Genomic DNA, 17,878 nt, shown 5'->3' on the forward strand with positions numbered 1-17,878 from the left:
TTCTGACAGTATATACTGAGTGGCTGCGGTGCCCTGGCTTGAGGCTGGCTGTAGACATTAGGGAGTTGGACTTTATGCCCTGTGGATCTGACAGCTCATTGATAGGCTTCCAGCAGCTGTCTCCAAATAAATCACAAAGGAGAAGAACCTGGGTTCTGCAAGTCAATCATGGGATCACCCTCAGATGGAAAGATGAAGACATAAGGGAAGGCTTACAAGTTCACAGGTGACCTGGGGAGCAGAACTGAATGGGAGAAGGTTCTGAGGTGGCCAGGGGTTCTGTGTACTAGAAGATGGGACCTGGGGAACAGTTGGTCTTGCAAACACAAGGACCTGAGTTTGAGTCTCAAAACCTGTGGCGTTTTGAATAAGAATGGCTCCCATAGGCTGGAATGTTTGAAAGCTTAGGCACCTGGCAATGGAATTCTTTGATAGGATCAGTAGAGTTAAGAGGTGTGTCCTTGTTGTAGTAGTTGTGGCCCTGTTGGAGGATATGGGTTACTAGGGGTGGGCTTTGAGGTTTTAAAAGCCCAGGCCAGGCCCAGTGTCCCTTTCTTGGCTTACAGATCAGGCTGTAGCTCTCAGCTACTGTTCCAGTGCCATGCTTGCTACTATGATAATAATGGACTGACCCTCTAAAAATGTAAGCCAGCCCCAATTAAATGCTTTCTTTTATGAGTTGCCGTGGTCATGGTATCTCTTTATAGCAATAGAACAGTAACTAAGACAGAAAAAATAAGAAAAAGCCCAGTGTGGTGGCACACACTTGTCATCTCAGTGCTGGGGAGAAAGAGACAAGCAGATCCCTGGGGCTCACCTATCAGCTTGGTGAGTTCCAGGCCAATGAAACCCTAACCAAAACAGAGCAAAACAACATAGAAACAATACCTGGGGCTGTCTTCTGATATCTGAGTGTACATGCATACAAAAAGCCTAGGAGATCCTGGCGATCAGAGCGAGTGTGCTACATGAGGTGAAGGTGGGCAGATCCCTAGGAATCTCTACTGTAATAGGACCCGTGGTCCTGGCATTCTCAGCTGAACCAGCCCAAGCACAGACAAGGCCCCTGAACAGAGGCTGGGGCGTGGCAGCGCCACTGATGCAGGCAGTGATATTAGCTCTGAGACTGCCGGTGTAGGGACCACCACCCACCTTGGGACCTCCTCTTCCCTGTGTGGGAATAAGATTCATATTGTAGATGATACTGCTGATGTCAACTCCCCGCTGTAGATAACAGATCTTCAAGGTAGACTGGCTTCCTGATATGATGCTGCCAGGAACTCCCCTCCACCTTCTGAGCTGGGATTTCCATCAGACTTCTTCCAGAGGATCCTGTCTGTGAGCTGCAAGTCAAGAAGGGACAGAGAAGAGATGGGAAGTCAGGGACACTCGTGGTTGAGAGGGGCCTTTGCTGACCTTGGAGTTAAGAAGAAGATAGGCTGATGAGTGAGGCCCGTGTTCTTCCCTCCTCCTCCCTCTGCGCTCTCCCCTCCTCTTCCCTCTGTGCTCAATGCAGTCTTTCTCTGAAAGGCATTGCCAGCTGCTGGCTCTTACACACATGGGGAAAAGCACCCACAACAAGTGAGTCATTCTAGGAATTAACTAATTTCTAAGTTCCTAAGTGATGAAAACAAAATTTGAGCACAGCCACCCAACTCTCCTATAGTACTTTACGATTGTGTGTGTGTGTGTGTGTGTGTGTGTGTTGGGTGCACATGTATGGACTCCACATATACATACAGAGGTCCAGAATTGATGCTGCTGCACGTCTTTCTTGACTACTTTCTGCTTTATTTATTGATTCAGAGTCTCTCACTGAACATCGAACTGGCGAATTTCAGGCAGTCTAGCTAGTTAGCTTGTTCTAGGGATCTCCTGTTTCTGCCTCCCACGTGCTGGCATTATAGGAAGCTGACATGCCTGTCTAACTTTTAGGTGGGTCCTGGAAATCCAAATTCCAATCCTCGTGTTTTCACAGCAGCTGATTTATCCACTGGGTCATCTGCTCAGCTCCCATGCTTTATGATTTCTACAAAGCACCCGCCTATCTGTTAGACTGTGTGTGTGCCCGTGGCAAGAAATGAGTCACCGCTCTCATTGTGGCTTCTGGGAAGCCGAGTGTATCCAAGGCCACTCAGGCGGATCCTTTGCTCTGGTTCTGGAGGAATGTGGAGCAGGGCTCTGGGCACTGGGTGTCTCCCAAAGTGTGAAAGGATGAAGCTCAGGGCTGAGGCTTGACCTCTGACTTCCAGGATGCTTGGGCTCTATGGTAACTCTGAGATGCACTCTGGACATCAGACTGTTTCTGTTGTTCTGGCGAACTATCCTTTTGAGTGCTTGTATGTGTGCCCTTGGGGGCACAGGGTGGCAGAGGCAACATTATTTATGTGTTTAAAGGGTTGAGTTACTTGTCACCTTTCCTTTATTGTTTGATCCCCTTGGGAGAAAATGAATCCTGCCCTTTTCAGGCATTCTGGTTCGTGGCAGCGGTGCTCTCCGTTGCCAGATACAGTCCAAGTACATGCAGCTTGCAAGGCCAGGCTTCAGTCCCCTTCCCATCACAGCTGCCTGTTAGGGCTTTGTGTCACCTTCCTCTGCAAACCTGCCAGTATCTGCCTGGCATCCACTCTGCCCAGCCTGTGGGTTAGAAGGACATCAAACAGGGGTCTTTGTTCTCTGGTGGCAGAAGATTGTCCAGGTTGCTAGATGAGCCCCGCACCCTATATGCAAGGCGATAGCTGATAACACAAGTTGCTATGAGTGACATCTGTGAGGACACCGCACCAGAGGGGTGCCCTTGTGACTTTGAGACTCGTGTCTCTATCTGTAAAATGGGGATAACAGGTCTATTTTGCTGGCTTAAGGGAGCCAAGGAAACAAAGAGACAAACATGCACCTGAGAAATCAGAAAGTAAGTGGGGTTGTAACATTACCTAAAATCCGTGAAGCTCTGGGTTCAATCCCCATCACTACATAAACAGAGCATGGTGGCTTGGGCTTGTAATCCAAGCACTTGATGTAGAGGTGGAGGGTCATAAATTCAAGGTCATCCTCAACTACATAGCAAATTCAAGATCGGCATCAGAGACATGTGCCCCCCACACACACATACAAGAAAAAGAAACAATAACAAAACCAGTTCAAGATCACCTTAGATTACAGAGCGAATTTAAGGCCAACCTGCACTACATTGTACTGTCTCAGACAAACAAACAAACAAAACCCAAACTTAGACACTAGAAAGGGTTCAGATGGCTAGTATCTAAATACTCCAAAACTAGAAACTGGAATCTGCTTGCCTTTTGTCTTAGTTAGGGTTTTATTGCTGTGAGAGACACCAGGATCACAATAACTCTTATAAAATAACATTTAACTGGGGCTGGCTTACAGTTCAGAGGCTTAGTTCACTACTGTCATGGTGGGAAGCATAGCGTCATGCAGGCAGACATGGTGCTGGAGAGGCAGCTGAGAGTTCTACATCTGGATCTGAAAGCAGCAGAAAGAGACTGTGAGCCACTTAACCTGGTTTGTGCTTCTGAGACTTTGAAGTCCACTCCCAGTGATACACTCCCTCCAAGAAGGCTACATCTACTCCAACAAGGCCACGCCTCCTAATAGTACCACTCCCTACGGGCCTATGGGGGCCATTTTATTCAAACCACCCCACCTTTCTTCAGCCACTCTCTCCCTCCCTCTCTCCCTCCCTCCCTCCCTCCTTCCCTTTCCTTCTACTTCTGCACACACCTCCAGGATTTCTTCCCTGTGTAAATCAGTGGTCATTGCAGGTCAGAGAGTGACTGAAGATCTGAAGAGAGGGAGGGGATGGAAGGAGGAAGGAGGCAGGTATCTCACAAGATCACTTTGAGAAAAGTTGGAATGAGCGAGAGCAAGGAGTGTCTTTGAGTAAATCGATGACCCTCTCAGTGTGACACAGGGAAGGGTCATCCCGAGAGTCCATGAAGGTCTGTTTTATTGGGAGTTGGGTGAAAACAGTGGGGTATGGGTGCTGCCAGCCTTTGCTGCTGCCCTACCCTCCCTCGGGCACTGAGGAGCCCCTGAAGATCCCGCTGCTGTCCCGGGCCCCATTGTCACAGAGACATGGTCACAGCTGGGAGGTGACTACAGGGATTCCTTTAGCAGAGGCTTCCCAGGGTGGCCATAGAGGCTTCTTGGAGACTCTTCTATCTTCCAGTTTCAGCAGTCTTTGTTTTCTGCACAGATAACATATTCTCCTTAGAGTGTATTAGCTGCAGAAGTGGGTGGCCACTCATAAGCCCCTCTTGTGAAGGAATTACTGGTTGCCTGGTCTTTGCAGAGATGTTTGAGGTATAGTTAGGAAATGCATATGCATATCCTTGCCCTGTAATTTCTGCATGTTAAGCTCTCTGATCTTTACCACTCCAGCCTGCCTCCTGTGTTTTATTGCACTGATGCCCTTGGGTGTGTTGCTGTGTCTGTATTTTCCTACTCGTGTGTGTGTGTGTGTGTGTGTGTGTGTGTGTGTGTGTGTGTGTGTGTGTTGATTTACTCTTACTCTTGGGAGTGTACAGTTAGTTTGTGCCTGGGCTTCTGCTGTTGTCACCAGTGCTGTAGCATATGACCTTACATATTTGTCATGTTGAAGCTGATCTTCTCCCCCAAAAGACACAGATAGGCACCAGGGTCAAATGAGTATGTGAGACAGGGTTCCTGACCTCTCACCCCAGTTTCTCTGCCTAGTTGCCATGCCCCCCTCTAGTGCTTTATGCATCCCATTGGGGTTGCCAGTGTCACCCCTTTACCCATTGGTCTTGCAAAGTTGTGTCTGTCGGAGAGGCCGTGGTGGGGAGAGTCTCCTTACCTGAGTCCATATAGCTCTGAGTTTGATCCTGTCTTTACCATGTAGAGGTTGCATAACAAGTGCTAGTGGGTTTTAAACATGATTTTAAATAATGTCAAAGCATTTCATGTCCTCAAGTTTGAATTATCAGTAGACATCCCAGTCAAGTCAGGGATGGTTCAGGTTGGAGGATGCAATCAACTTCTGGAAGCTCCAAGCAGCACTGACTCTGTTTGGCAGTAGCAAAGGTCTCTGGAACCTTGCTCCTCCCACCCCAATGATGCTCAGGCCAAGAAACCACCATTTGCCTGCAAATATCTCTGACACACAGTCCAGGGTGGCAAAGGAGGCCAGGGGAGGAAGGGATCTTTTTAGTGATATATAAGTTCCTGGAAAGTGGACCATTCTCCCCAACCCATGCCATGAAAAGGCTGCAGTTTCATGAGGACTCATTAATGAAATCACTCCCAGAAAGTGCAGGGATGGGAAGGCATGGGAGGGCTGGGATGAGTCTCTCTCATCCTGCTAGAGCTATTAATAAGGGGTACTAAGTGGCTCCTGATTTAGCTTCTCATGGGAATGATATTTAAAGCCAGCAGGACCACGGGCTGCTCAGGATGCAATAGGTACCTAGCTCCTAACCCACAGGTGGCCTTCACAGCAGATGGGGCGATGACTTTAGAGCAGACCCAAGACAAAGACTAATAATACCAAAGGGATGGAGACTCCACAGGGTAGGCACCATGCCTCCTAGACATAACCTTTTGGGTGTTTGCTACTAGCTTGTCTTGGGCCTACTTCAGATCTTGACAGAGAGAAGCTTCCAGAAGACTGGCCAGGTGGAATCAGAAGGGACCTGGAGTCAAAGGCCAGGCGGGGCAAGCTTAGCAACACTGCACACAAGCTCTGAGAACACAGATTTCTGCTCAGTGAAGCATAGAGCTTTTGAGTAATCAGAACTGTCCAGAGTATTGGGGATGATGTGGATTCATTCCATCAAATATCCAACAGCTGTTTATGGAGCTGCCCAGCGCTTGTCTATGCTGCACCCCAGGATGTGATGGTGAGAGTTAACAGTATTCTTCCTGCAGTCAGGAGCCAAGTGGTGTCAGGTGACCAGGTTGGGTCCAGGGAAGGTGCTAGAGTGGACCTCAGGATCACCTAGCCTGCTGAGGTTGTTCAGGGACCTCTTCTAAGGTGTGTGACATTTGAAGTGAGACCTCTGTCAGTCAGGTAAGGAGGGGAGGCCTGTCGGTGCAAAGGCCCAGGAGCCAGAGTCATTTTCACTTGAAGTTGTGCTGCAGCGGATCGAGGCTGGAACAGAGGGGACATTTGCTGCTGACAGACTGGTGGATGGAATTTGGCATGAGATGTAGCCAAGGAGCTACACATGCTAATGTCTAGCTGAAGTGTAGACAGACAGTGTTATTACTTGGCACTTTCCGCAAAGATGCCGTGGTTCTGAGTGTCAGCTGAAGTCTCTGAGCTCAGTATGTTTATATTTTTCCTCGTATGTACTTATGTATTCCCACATATGTGTTAACGCATGCATGTGGGTGCATGTGGAGGCCAGAGGTCAACCTCAGTTGACTTCCTCAATCTGTCTCTACCTTATTTTGAGACAGAGCCTCTCATTGAACTTAATGCTCACCAATTCAGCTAGGTTGGCTTGGCCAGTGAGCCCCAGGGATCTGCTTGTGGGCCTCCCCAGATCGATCCAGGGCTATAGATATATGCCTCTATGCCAGGCATTTTACATAGGTCTTCATGACTACACAGCAAGCACATTATTGACTGAGCCATCTCCTAGACCCTGACCTCAGCATGTCCGAGGGTCAAATTCATGCTACTTCTTCTAAAGCCAGTGGCACTGTCTTGAGCTAGGGTTTCTGAGTCTTTGCTGTGGCCTACTCTGCCAAACCGTTTGCTGGCTTTATCTTGTTTTGCCCTCTTACCCCAGATAGAACCATAGATTTTGTAACACTCCATCATTTTAACTGAATCAGGGCTACACAGCTTGCCAGGGAGAAGCACTGGGACTCCCACCCAAGTCTGAGCAGCTGACAGCCTCGTGTTGAGCCACTCTGCTTTCCTTGGGGTCTGTCTGATGGAAAACAGACACTGGGCACTGGTCCATCTGTCCATCCTCCATCACCACCTCTTTGAGGGCCCTGTCGCACAAGCCACAAGAACAGGTCAGCTCCCTTGGGGAAGGCAAGTTTTAAGAGAGGGGCAGAACATTTTTAAAATCAGGGTTGAAAAAGAAAAGAAAGAAAAAAGAAAGAAACACTTGACAAGCCTCACGTTTTGCTTGCCTCGTAGGTGGCGAGGATCAATTTCCTAAGGAAAAAAAAAATCAATCAGTTGGAATGTGTCTTTCTGGAGAAAGTCTGGCATCTGTCAAACGGGGGGAAAAAGACGTAGCGAAAAACTCTCCTTGGGTCGTGTGCTGGGGGTTGCTGACTCAGGCCGTATGTTCCAACGTCATTAACAAGTTGAAAGCTGTTGCTCCTTGCAGGGACACAGGGTGGGGGTTGGAGGAGCTCAGCTGGGAAAATCCTCTACAAAGCAGGAAGGCTGGGCTTCCAGGAGCAGTCCATGGGCTTTCTGCACCTATGGAGGTTGCTGACTACCATGCCAGGGCTTTCATCAGGCCCCATGGTTGGCAGGCAGGCTGTATGCAGGAACCCGATAGCAGAGTTCTGACAGGTGGCAGGCAATTCTAATTGGTAAACCATTATTCGCAGTTAAGCCATGTTTGAAGCAAGTCAGGCTAATATCTTAGGATGATTGGTAGTAATGTGAGGGAGGTCCCCTGATGGGGGTGGAATGTGGGGGAGTGTTATTATCTGACATTGGTGTCTGATGATAGATGGCTCCCCAGGGCTGTAGAATGGGATGGGAGACTGTGGTCTTCTTCACTGGGTTTGGCTGTGACAAGACAGTCTTTGTGAGCTACAGTCCCTGGCAGTTTTCTGAAAAGCATTTTGTCAGGGCTGGGATGCAGCTAACTTGGTAGAGTGCTTGCCTAGCATTCTGCAAGCCCTGGATCTCATCCATCCTCAGCCCTGCAAGGACTGGATGTGGTGGCTCAAGCCTGTAATCACAGCACCAGGGTAGAGGCAGGAGCATCGGAAGTTCACAGTCCTCTTTGGTGACATAGTAAGTGGAGGCCAGCCTGGACTATGAGACTCTGTCTCAAAAACAAACAAATAAGCACATCTCCTTTGCCAACCCCCATAGAGTGGTGGGACTTAGCATAACCAGGTCTTTTAGCTGAGTTATACATTCACCCTCAAGCAGGCTGGCATGGTCCACATAGAAGATGTGGTCCTAGATGGGGAAGGACAGAGGTCCAGCTCCTGTTGACTATGCTTCTGTCATGTCTGGTTCCATGCTGGAACATTAAGATATTGAATAGAGACCTCTTTCTTGCCTTTGGTAGGAGCTCAGTGAGCAGAATAGAGAAGTCAGTGCTGTGGCCTGAGGCAGGGAGGGGACCTGGCGCAGCTTGGGGCAGGGTTAGATTATGCAGTCATGAGAAGCTTCCTGGAGGAGGTGGTATTAAATTGAACATGACAGGTAGACACCTTTACACACACACTCCCTACTCACACAGCACAGCTCTTGGCTCTCCATGAGAGAAGCTTCAGCAGCTGGATCATGGTCCTCTTCTGTTCTTTGACAGCCAGAAGAGAACATGATGTTGCCCTTGGTGGAAGACTGTCCACCAGTGAGCTGACCTGGACTGTGGCTTCCTCCATCCCTTGTCCCCATACCTCTAAGGCTCCCAGTCAATGCTGTCTCTCCCTCCCACCTCCACTAACAAGGAATTCTTCCTGGCCCTAACTCAGGCCTTCAGATCTTCTTCTGAGCTGAAAATGCCATGCTGGGGCCATGATGTCCCAGGTCCTCCAACCAGTCCTGAGAGAAGGAATGTGAGTAGCCGTAGCTAGTGGGGGAAACGACACAGCTGTAAGCTCTGGTTGTAGGTGCTTTGCAGGTTTTAACTTACTTGGTGTTTGCAGTGACACTCATGGATCACAGATGAGGCAGGTGTGGAAGACTGAGGGTCCAAAGACTGCCCAAAGACATGTAGCTAATGAGTAGCAGAGTAGGAACCCAGTACAACACGCCACCGCGGGGTAGCAGTCAACTAGGGTGCCATGAAACGAAGATGAGGTGCTAGCGCCGGCTCAGAGGGTGGCAAGTGAGGCAGGGTGGAACTTGCGGGCTTGGTTCCCCAGACCAGGAAGGTGCTGTGCCCTGCAGGGAACAGCAACTTTCCTGAGCTTGACTGTAGCCACTCAAAGTCAAGTCCAGATGCGCGGAGAAGAGGAGCCAACTAGCTTGGTTCTTCTTGGCTGGGGAGGGGACTTAGGGATGGTGATTACAGAGGACTGGGTGGCACTCATCTATAGATTGTTTTAGAACTCTCTGGGGAGCCCTAAGAACCCCTCCACAGGCATACATATATGTCACAGAGGCACGTGTGACGTTGGCCATGGCAGAATCATTCATGCTAAACATGTCACCTCAGAATTGGCACTTGGGCCCACTTAGATGGAGGTTATTTTGTTTCTAAGCAGAATCCAATGACAACCTGGTCTGTGGCTCCTGCCAGGAATGTTAATATTGGATTGATCAATGTGCCCTGGGGCACAGGGGAAAGCTCCAGGGGTCACGGAAAGCTCCAAAAGCCATATGCCATGGAATTCCGGAGGCCACCCTGTGTCTGGACCCTAGGCCTTCTCTAGTCCTCACTAGGTATGGGGCCAGGGAGCGTATCTTTATTTGTCTTGACCTTTTCATGAGAGGGAATTTTATAGTTCCATTAACTAGTGAGACCATTTGCAAGCAGCCAGGCAAAATATATTACCATGAGCACCTTGGGGACTCATGGGTCGTCTCGGGTGGAATGCTAATAGAATGGAGGATTGATTCAAGGAGCTCTCCACCATGAGGGCCAGCCAGTGGTCAGGAAGGCCAGTGTTGTCTCCATAGTTTGTCTACTGAGGAGTGGCCCATGCAGGCTCCTTCTGCCCAAAGACTGCCACTCCAGATGCTGCTGCACCTCAGAGCACATTGTTCCTACACCAAGCTGCATTTTGTATGTGTGTGCACACATGTTTGTACATGTTCAGGTCTCTCTCTCTCTTCCCTCTCTCTCCCCCTGCCATGTGTGTTTGTGTGTGTGTATGTGTGTATGTGTGTATGTGTGTATGTGTGTATGTATGTGTGTGTATGTGTGTGTGTATGTGCATGTGTGTGTTTGTGTGTGTATGTGTGTATGCGTGTGTTTATGTGTATATGTGTGTGTGTATTTGTGTGTATGTGTGTATTTGTGTGTTTGTGTGTGTATTGTGTGTTTGTGTGTGTGTATGTGTGTATTTGTGTGTGTGTGTGTGTGTGTATGTGTGTGTAGGCCATAGGACAACTTTGTTGTTCCTCAGACATTGCCACATTGCCACCTTTTCTTTTCTTTTCCATGGTCTCTCACTGGCCTGGAACTCACCAAGCAGGCTAGGCTGGCTGGCCAGGGAGCTCCAGGGATCTGCTTTTCTGCCTCCCTGTCCTGGGATTACATACAGGCATCACCACACCTGGCTTTTTTAAAATATGGGTTCTTGGGCTCAAACTCAGGTCCTCACTGGCTAAACTATCTCTTTAGCTCCTCTCAAGCTTCATTTGAATTGCCCCTCAAACCCGAAACTGTTGCACTATAGCCCCGCACACTCAGAGCTGGGGTGACAATGAATATGGAGTATGGAGGAGGGAGGAGCTCAGCTACATTCTTACAGCACCAAGTCTGGTACTGTCACTGCTTGTCTCCACTTGAGGTCCAGGTAGCAAGACAGCATATGGATAAGAACCGCCCCTTAGCATCATACTTGTGTGGACTCAGACCTCAGCATGGCTCTGGGCCAGTTAGGCTTCCAGAAAGAGATGGAAGGTATAATGGGAAGGGTCACTGGGGAGAGATTAATGATAGTGATGGCTTTTATAAAGGTGGTAAGAGGGCTGCAGAAGAAGCTCAGTGGGTAGGATGCTTGCCTACTGTACACAGCATCCTGGATTGTATCCCCAGCATCACACAAACCGGGTGATGGTGTGCACTGTAACCCCAGCATTTGGGAGGTGGAAGCAGAAGGATAATGACTTTAAAGGCAAATGAGTTTGAGGTCAGCCTGGAGTGTGTTAAGACCTTATCTCAAAAACAATACAAAGGAAATCAGAGGAATGGTTAGTGGAAACCACCAAGAAACTGTATAGCATCTATCTGAGAATTGCTGCCATCCCTCAGGCCTGAGAACCACTCCCCAGGACCTTAGGTCTACGTGGTGCAACCATTTGTTCCCACCGGCTGAACCTACCCAGAAGCCAGCGGATGAGGAGGCCTGGGACGCAGTCCATGGAAGTCAGTCCTGGGCACAGGGAAGGTGAGGGGTCAGAAGAAGGGGTGAAGGCATTCTCAAGGGGGTCAACACTGGCTTGTAGTCTGATTTTTCCGGAAGGCATAGTGTAGTCCTGATTTTCAGGTGAAGGGCTCCTGTCACTGACAGACCACTAATAACGATGCAGGAGGAGGAGGGATGATTACAACAAAAATGTCTCAAAAGGCTGGTGGAGGAAAAGATATTCTGAGACTGAGCTCTGTGCACGTTTTACACTGAGCTCTGCCGGGACCGAAGAGTATGGAACCCACAAACACGGAGCACCTACTGTGTGGGGGCTTACCAAAACTGAGGAGGAGGTAGCCTATGCCCTGCAAGGCTGGAGACCTCAGAGGGGCTCTCCCTGAGGTTAACATTTGAGGAAGTTATAAGAGTGAACTCCCAAAAGCATGCTGGGATGGGTTGAGGTTTGTCTGTGTGTGTGTGTGTGTGTGTGTGTGTGTGTGTGTGTGTGTGATAAAACATCGTGACCAAAAGCAATGTGGGGAGGAAAGGGTTTGTTCTGCTTACACTTCCACACCACTATTCATTGAAGGAGTCAGGACAGGAACTGAAACAGGGCAGGAACCTGAAGGCAGGAGCTGATGCAGAGACCATGGAGGGAGCTACTCGCTGGCTTGCTTCCCATGGCTCACTCAGCCTGCTTTCTTACAGAACCCAGGACCACCAGCCCAGAGACAGCACCACTCACAATGGGCAGGGCCCACCCACATCCATCACTAATTAAGAAAATGCCCTACAGCCTGATTTTATGGAGGCATTTTCTTAATTGAAGTGCACTCTTCTCTGATGACTTAAAACTATGGAGTACAAGGTTGAGATAACTCATGTGAAACCTCCGGGCATAGCATATAGTAGATACTCAGAAAATGTACAAACAAAAGCAGGGAAGAGTTACTGGAAACCCTTCCATAGGAAGCGGCATCAAATGAAAGCAGTCGTCACCGTCTTAGACGTCAAACCCAGGTCCCATAGTATACACCTCACAGGCATACATGATGATCCTGTGTGTGAAATGATCATGGGAATGTGAGGGGTTCAGATCTCATGGCATGCATGCACAGCCATATGTGAAGATCCTGTGAGTGTGGTATGTGCACCGTGTGTGGTGTGCGCGTGCATGAGAGAGAGCCAGGGGAATGCTATGAGAGTGTGAAGAGATTTCAGCAGCCCTTGTGTTTTGGACACTTAGTATTTGCTGGGTATTCATCTAAATGTCTATTTATTTAATGGACCATGGTGGGGAAGGAACACACATGTGCCACAGAGCATTTATGGAGGCCAGAGCTCAATTTGTGGGATATAGTTTTCTTCTTTCACCATATGGGTTCCAGGGATTGAATTTACGTTGTCAGGCTTGGTGACAAGTGCCTTTATTTGCTGAGCCACCTCACCAGCTCCATAACATTCCATTCAGTCTTCACAACAACTCTGACATGGGTACCATTGTTCCCAAGACAAGGAAGGGGGGTCATTTGCTTATGATGCTGGTGGAGTAATAGTAGCTTAGGTTGTGGCATTCTTTCCCACCAGGGATCTGCCAGCAGACCCCTGCAGACCACCCATCGTGGACCACAATAAAGCATGTGAATGAGGGTAATTCTGTGTGTGTGTGTGTGTGTGTGTGTGTGTGTTGAAAAAGCCTCAAGTGTTGCAGGATGATGACATGAGGCCCAAGGAAACCCTGCTAGTAGTGAAAGCAAGACTTCTATAGCATCTGCTATGCCCTGACACCACCCTTTATCAATTCACTTGATCCCCACAGCCTGTGACGTCCAGCCCGTCACCATCCCCCACTGATCGGGCTGACCCAGGGATAGAGGTGAGCAGAGCCACACAATAACACCTGTGGGCAAGCCTCTGCGTTCTGGCTGCCGTGTGCCCTAGCTCCACTAACCTGCTTCTCAGCAGCAGTCTTCCCAGCATGCCAGGAGGTTTGAAGATGCTAGAAGCAAGATTGGATGAAAGGGGCCTGAGAGAGCAGAAGTTCAGGTTCTCAGGAGGGCTGGAGAGCGGGAGTGTTGCCCATTCCCCCTGACTTGAGGCTGGTCCTGTCAAGTCTGCATTAGGGTCCCTGCTCATGAGCACATGGACAGAGAAAGACCTGACTAAAAGCCTCCTGTAAAGCTGCAGGAGGCAGAGAGGGAGTCAGGGATGGCAGGGTCCGAACCTGTTACTCTAGGGACAGTTGCTGTACCAGTCGAAGGCTTCTGTGGAGGGGCAGCTTACTTGGGACCCTGAGGTTGGAGTTAGGCTGCCATGGTATCTTCACTAACCTTCAGGTGACTCTCTTCTCTTCCCCAGGTGTTCAAATAGTGCCTCAAATGCCAGATCTAGCAATCTCAGCCCTGAGTGTTTGTCATCAATATTCAGGATTCAAACATCTGTCTAAACAACACCTTTGAAACATGAACAGATTGAGGTTTTAACAGGCAGATAGTGTGGTTGCAGCAGAAGGACAATGAGGAAGAGAGGGGGTAATAAGGTCTATAGGGAACATAGGGACCCACCCACATCCCTGGAAGTGGGTCTGAGGTTTGTGAGTGGCTGCTCTGTGCGGACGGCTTGGGGGCCAGTGTTCCGAACTCAGGGCTAGGCTGGGAGTTGTGACTACAGCACGTGGGGTGGTGCTTGACAACCTGTGCTCTGGGTGTCTAGGACCCTGGAAGGGACCAAGGGAAGAAGGCTGGACAGTGGACAGCTTGCTGAGAATACGCAAAGGCCATTTCTCCTGGCCAAGGAGAGAAGGCAAGGGGTTAGGCAAGTGTCATGGGTCTCTGGGATCCCAGAGACGGGAAGGCAGACAGGAAACTAGCTGAGGCCTTGCTCTTCCCTCTTCCCCCCTTCCAGGTGGTCAAAATCCCTGTCTCCTCTCCCCTGCAGCGAGCTCAGTGTGTGGAAACTGTGGCAGCTGCGTCTGAGTAAGGCAGGAGGCCTCACAGTCTGAGCACACTCACCTCCCTCCACCTCCAGTGGCCTCCACCTCCGGGAAGCTCATCCCGAGTTTCCTCCTGGCTGAATGATAGGCCACATATGTCTGAGATAATCGGTCCTCGAGCCTCAGTTTCCCCATGCATACAGTGAAAGGGCTGAATATGATCTTTTCTTTTCTCTGAGGTTTCTTCCATCCCCAACACTCTGCAGGCTTAGGATTCACGGAAGGCTCCCACCACCTTGGCAGAGACCCCAGGGTCAAAGTTTGGGCTTTCTGAACTCTGGAAGCAAACATCTGGAGGTGTCCTTGCTGAGCTCAGCTGACAAGCTGTGATATAAGCAGGCCCAGCTGTGAATCTCATGGGGTCTTCAGCCTGCATGGATGATGACAGAGGGGAGAGAGCAGTGAGGTCATCACTGGGAGCTGGCAGGACCCAGCCTGCTGGCATGATATGGGGATCCAAAGATGGATACCAGCTTTCCTGAATGTTCCAGGGACATAGACCCACTGGAACCCATTTAGAATGTCCTTGGCATAGTGGTGACTAGCCAGGGTCTTGATAGTGCCCAGTGAGCAGGTCACTGTGGCTCTAAATGAAGTTGATCCCCAGATCCAGGATCTGCCTGGTTCCCTAGTCAGGGATCTGGGGAAGCCATCCCTAGGGATCTCCAGTACCGGGGCTGTTCAGATTCTTAGCACAAACTAGATCCTTCCTCAAAAGCCACTTGTGTAGATTGTGGAGGGACAGAATGATTGCAGACCTCTTACCTGTGGGCCATCTGAAGTGGCTCTCCTGGTGTCTTCCCTGTCTGGAGATCTAGACAGAGCTAAGGCAGTAACTATAGGAGAAGTAGCTACAAGGCCAGCATCTGCATTAGGGGAGGGCTAGAAGACTCCACACCACCCATTACAAGGCCCAATGTCACACCAGTTAGCATCTAGGCCAAGCAGTGGGTCAGTGGCAGCCCTTCCAGAATCATCCGAGGAGACTACCTGCTCCTTAGTCCAGGCCAGAAACAGACAGTAAGATGAATTCTCACTGCTTTCAGACTAAAAGCCCTTTATCTCAAGCCTACCTGGGAGATTGACAGGGTTGATGATAGCTGCTGATTTCCCGATCTTGCAAAATTAGTGGGGGTAGCATGTGGGGGTTTCTGTAATTCTTGGCTGATGGATAAGGTGGTGGGGAAGATCTCTTGGGGAGCAAAGGATGACCTTGGAAAATGTGGATTCTATCAAAAGGAGAGAGCAATAATCTCCCTTCCTCACACTGGTTGTCAATAAGACTCCTCAGTGCCAGTGCGGTGGACAGAAACTTTGCTCATTGCCTAGCCTAGCAGCTCCGGGGCTGTAGCATTTGACTGCGTGATAAGAAATTGCCAGGCACTTTCTAATTACAATTATCATCATCGTGGATGTCTCTCTTAATTACTTTCTTATAATTAGCTGTTGCTTTTTCCCCTTAGCATTTGTATACTTTGCAGATTTGCTGACATTTGAGAACCCCAAAATAGGGATGTTTGAGGAGGGGGGCAGGAAGGTGGGGGCACAGTGTGCTCTTGCCAGGAAGCTGGCTGCATGAGGGGCTTCAGCGAGGAGAACCTGGGACCAGCACAAGATGGAGTGGGCAGTTTGCTGAGCAGATGTGGCGAGAGTTTGGGAGTGTGGTGGAGGGCTCTGCTTGTGTATGAGCTCCACAAATCAAACTCTGGAGTTCTTATATTTTTAGACTTATTTTACTTTTAGTCATGTGTGCATGTGTCTGTCTTTGTGAGCATATGCCGCATGAGTGTGAATGCCAATTGAGGCCAGAGGGCATTGGATCCCCTGGAACTAGAGTTACAGAGTAGTTGTGAGTTGCCAGATGTGGGTGCTGGGAACTGAACTCAAGCAGCAAGTGCTCTTAACTACTAAGCCCTATCTACAGCCACCTCTCTCCATCCCCACCCCAGTTTTTCCTTTTTCCTTCTCCTCTGTCTCTGTCTGTCTGTCTGTCTGTCTGTCTGTCTCTGAGACAGGGATTCTCTATGTAGCCTATACTGACCTCAAATTCATCTTGATCCTCTAAACTTACACTCCTGAATCCTGGGCTCACGCGTGTATCACCACATCAACCTGAAGGAGAATGTCTTTTTAAGGTAGAGGGTCTCATGTAATCCAAACTAGCCTCAAACTTACAATGTGGCTGAGGATGACCCTAAACTCTTGTTCTCCTGTCCCCCACTTCCTGAGTGCTGAGAGTAGGTATGTCATACCACACACGCTTTATGAGGTGCTAGGGTTCTCTGTCCCCTGAAGGAGGTATCACCAAAAAGCCAGGACTGTGCCATCTATCTCAAGCTGGTGTTTCATTTTAAGAAGTTAGGCTAGGGTAGATACTGTGCTCTCTTATCAGACCCATTTTGAGTCAAACAACTCAAGTCCTATTAAGTTTAGTGTTTATCTCCCAAGTCAAAGATGCATTTGGAGCATTCTTGGCACTGGGACCCATGACAAAGTAACTTTGCTCTGTGCCAAGATGGCTGGTTCTCACTGTCTGCTTTTCTTTCCTCACATGCCCTCAGCCCTGTGCACCGAGGAGTGTATGCATGGCCGCTGTGTCTCCCCAGACACCTGCCACTGTGAGCCTGGATGGGGAGGCCCTGACTGTTCCAGCGGTGAGTCCGGGGGCTTTGGGTATCAATGGTCCACGGTTCTGACATAGGAGGGGGTGGTAGCCGGTGCAAGTTTGTTCCTGTGTCTGAAGGAGATGACTTGGGATGTCAGGAAGAAACCAGATACAGTTAATGTGTGATGGCCTTTGCTGGGGTCAAAACTCTAGAAGGATGGGGAGATGGCTCGTGGGGTCTTGATGGTTATACATGTAGAGAATTGTGGGGTCATTTGTATCGGTGTCTTTTGATGCTCCACCTCTATATATGGTCTTTGAAGGTTGGGATGAAGTTGAGATTATACGCGTACCTGTGTACCTACCCAGGTGGTCATTAGGCCTGGTCCTTGGCTTGGTTGGTTCAGAGACTCAGACTCATGGATACCCATGCGTGCGCAAAAGGCTGATATGGGAGGTTGGTGGCTACCAGGATATCTGGTGTCCCTAATAGTAGGAGAAGGGGACACCCCTTCAGGATACTGTTTCTATGTCTCCATGCATGGAGAATGCTCATTTCTCAGAGAAACCTGCCTGGTAAGGAGTCAGGTATACCTATGGATGACCCAGTGACCCAAACCAACATGGGACATTATCTTTATTGTGGCACGAGTTCCTTGGAGGAGGGACATATCAGACAAAGCTTAAGAGATTCGCTGCTAAGAGTCCAGCTGGAGATGAATCCTTCTCTACTTGTACTCCCTCTGATAGTCCCAGACAATCCCCTTGCACGGGTACAGTCTATAACCAGTCAAGAGCTGTTTAATGCCATGGTCCTATTGGCTTGAGGCCTTGACTAGCACTGAAGGCCCATTTTCTTCCTGCTTTGAATTGGTGTGGTTCATAGTCAGCCTTTTTATGGTGACTGGAGGTGAAAACATACTTAAGCCAATCTATTATAGGTCTAAGTCCCAAAATGTTTACGTGTCTTGGGGAGCCACGCCTGGGTCCTCTATCCCACAGTCTTAGGGAGGGGAATGTGGGTTTCACACACATTAGCCTGACAGTGTGTGTGTAACCTC

At 49.3% G+C, this 17,878-nt stretch overlaps 1 protein-coding gene across 20 annotated transcripts in view; it reads left to right on the plus strand.

Moving 5' to 3' along the window:
• Nucleotides 1-17,878, plus strand: part of Megf11 (multiple EGF like domains 11) — a 311,453-nt gene that overhangs the window by 140,381 nt on the left and 153,194 nt on the right. For all 20 annotated transcript variants that reach the window (XR_005874712.1, XR_005874713.1, XR_005874714.1 and 17 more), the window contains one exon: nucleotides 16,774-16,866. Coding sequence is in view for 17 of the 20 variants with exons in the window: in XM_040739711.1 (XP_040595645.1) it covers nucleotides 16,774-16,866 (93 nt within the window). In the remaining 3 variants the exon portion in view is untranslated. The remainder of the gene's footprint in view (nucleotides 1-16,773; nucleotides 16,867-17,878) is intronic.

Source organism: Mesocricetus auratus, unplaced genomic scaffold (assembly GCF_017639785.1).
Source record: "Mesocricetus auratus isolate SY011 unplaced genomic scaffold, BCM_Maur_2.0 Super-Scaffold_100691, whole genome shotgun sequence".
Taxonomy (NCBI): Eukaryota; Metazoa; Chordata; class Mammalia; order Rodentia; family Cricetidae; genus Mesocricetus; species Mesocricetus auratus.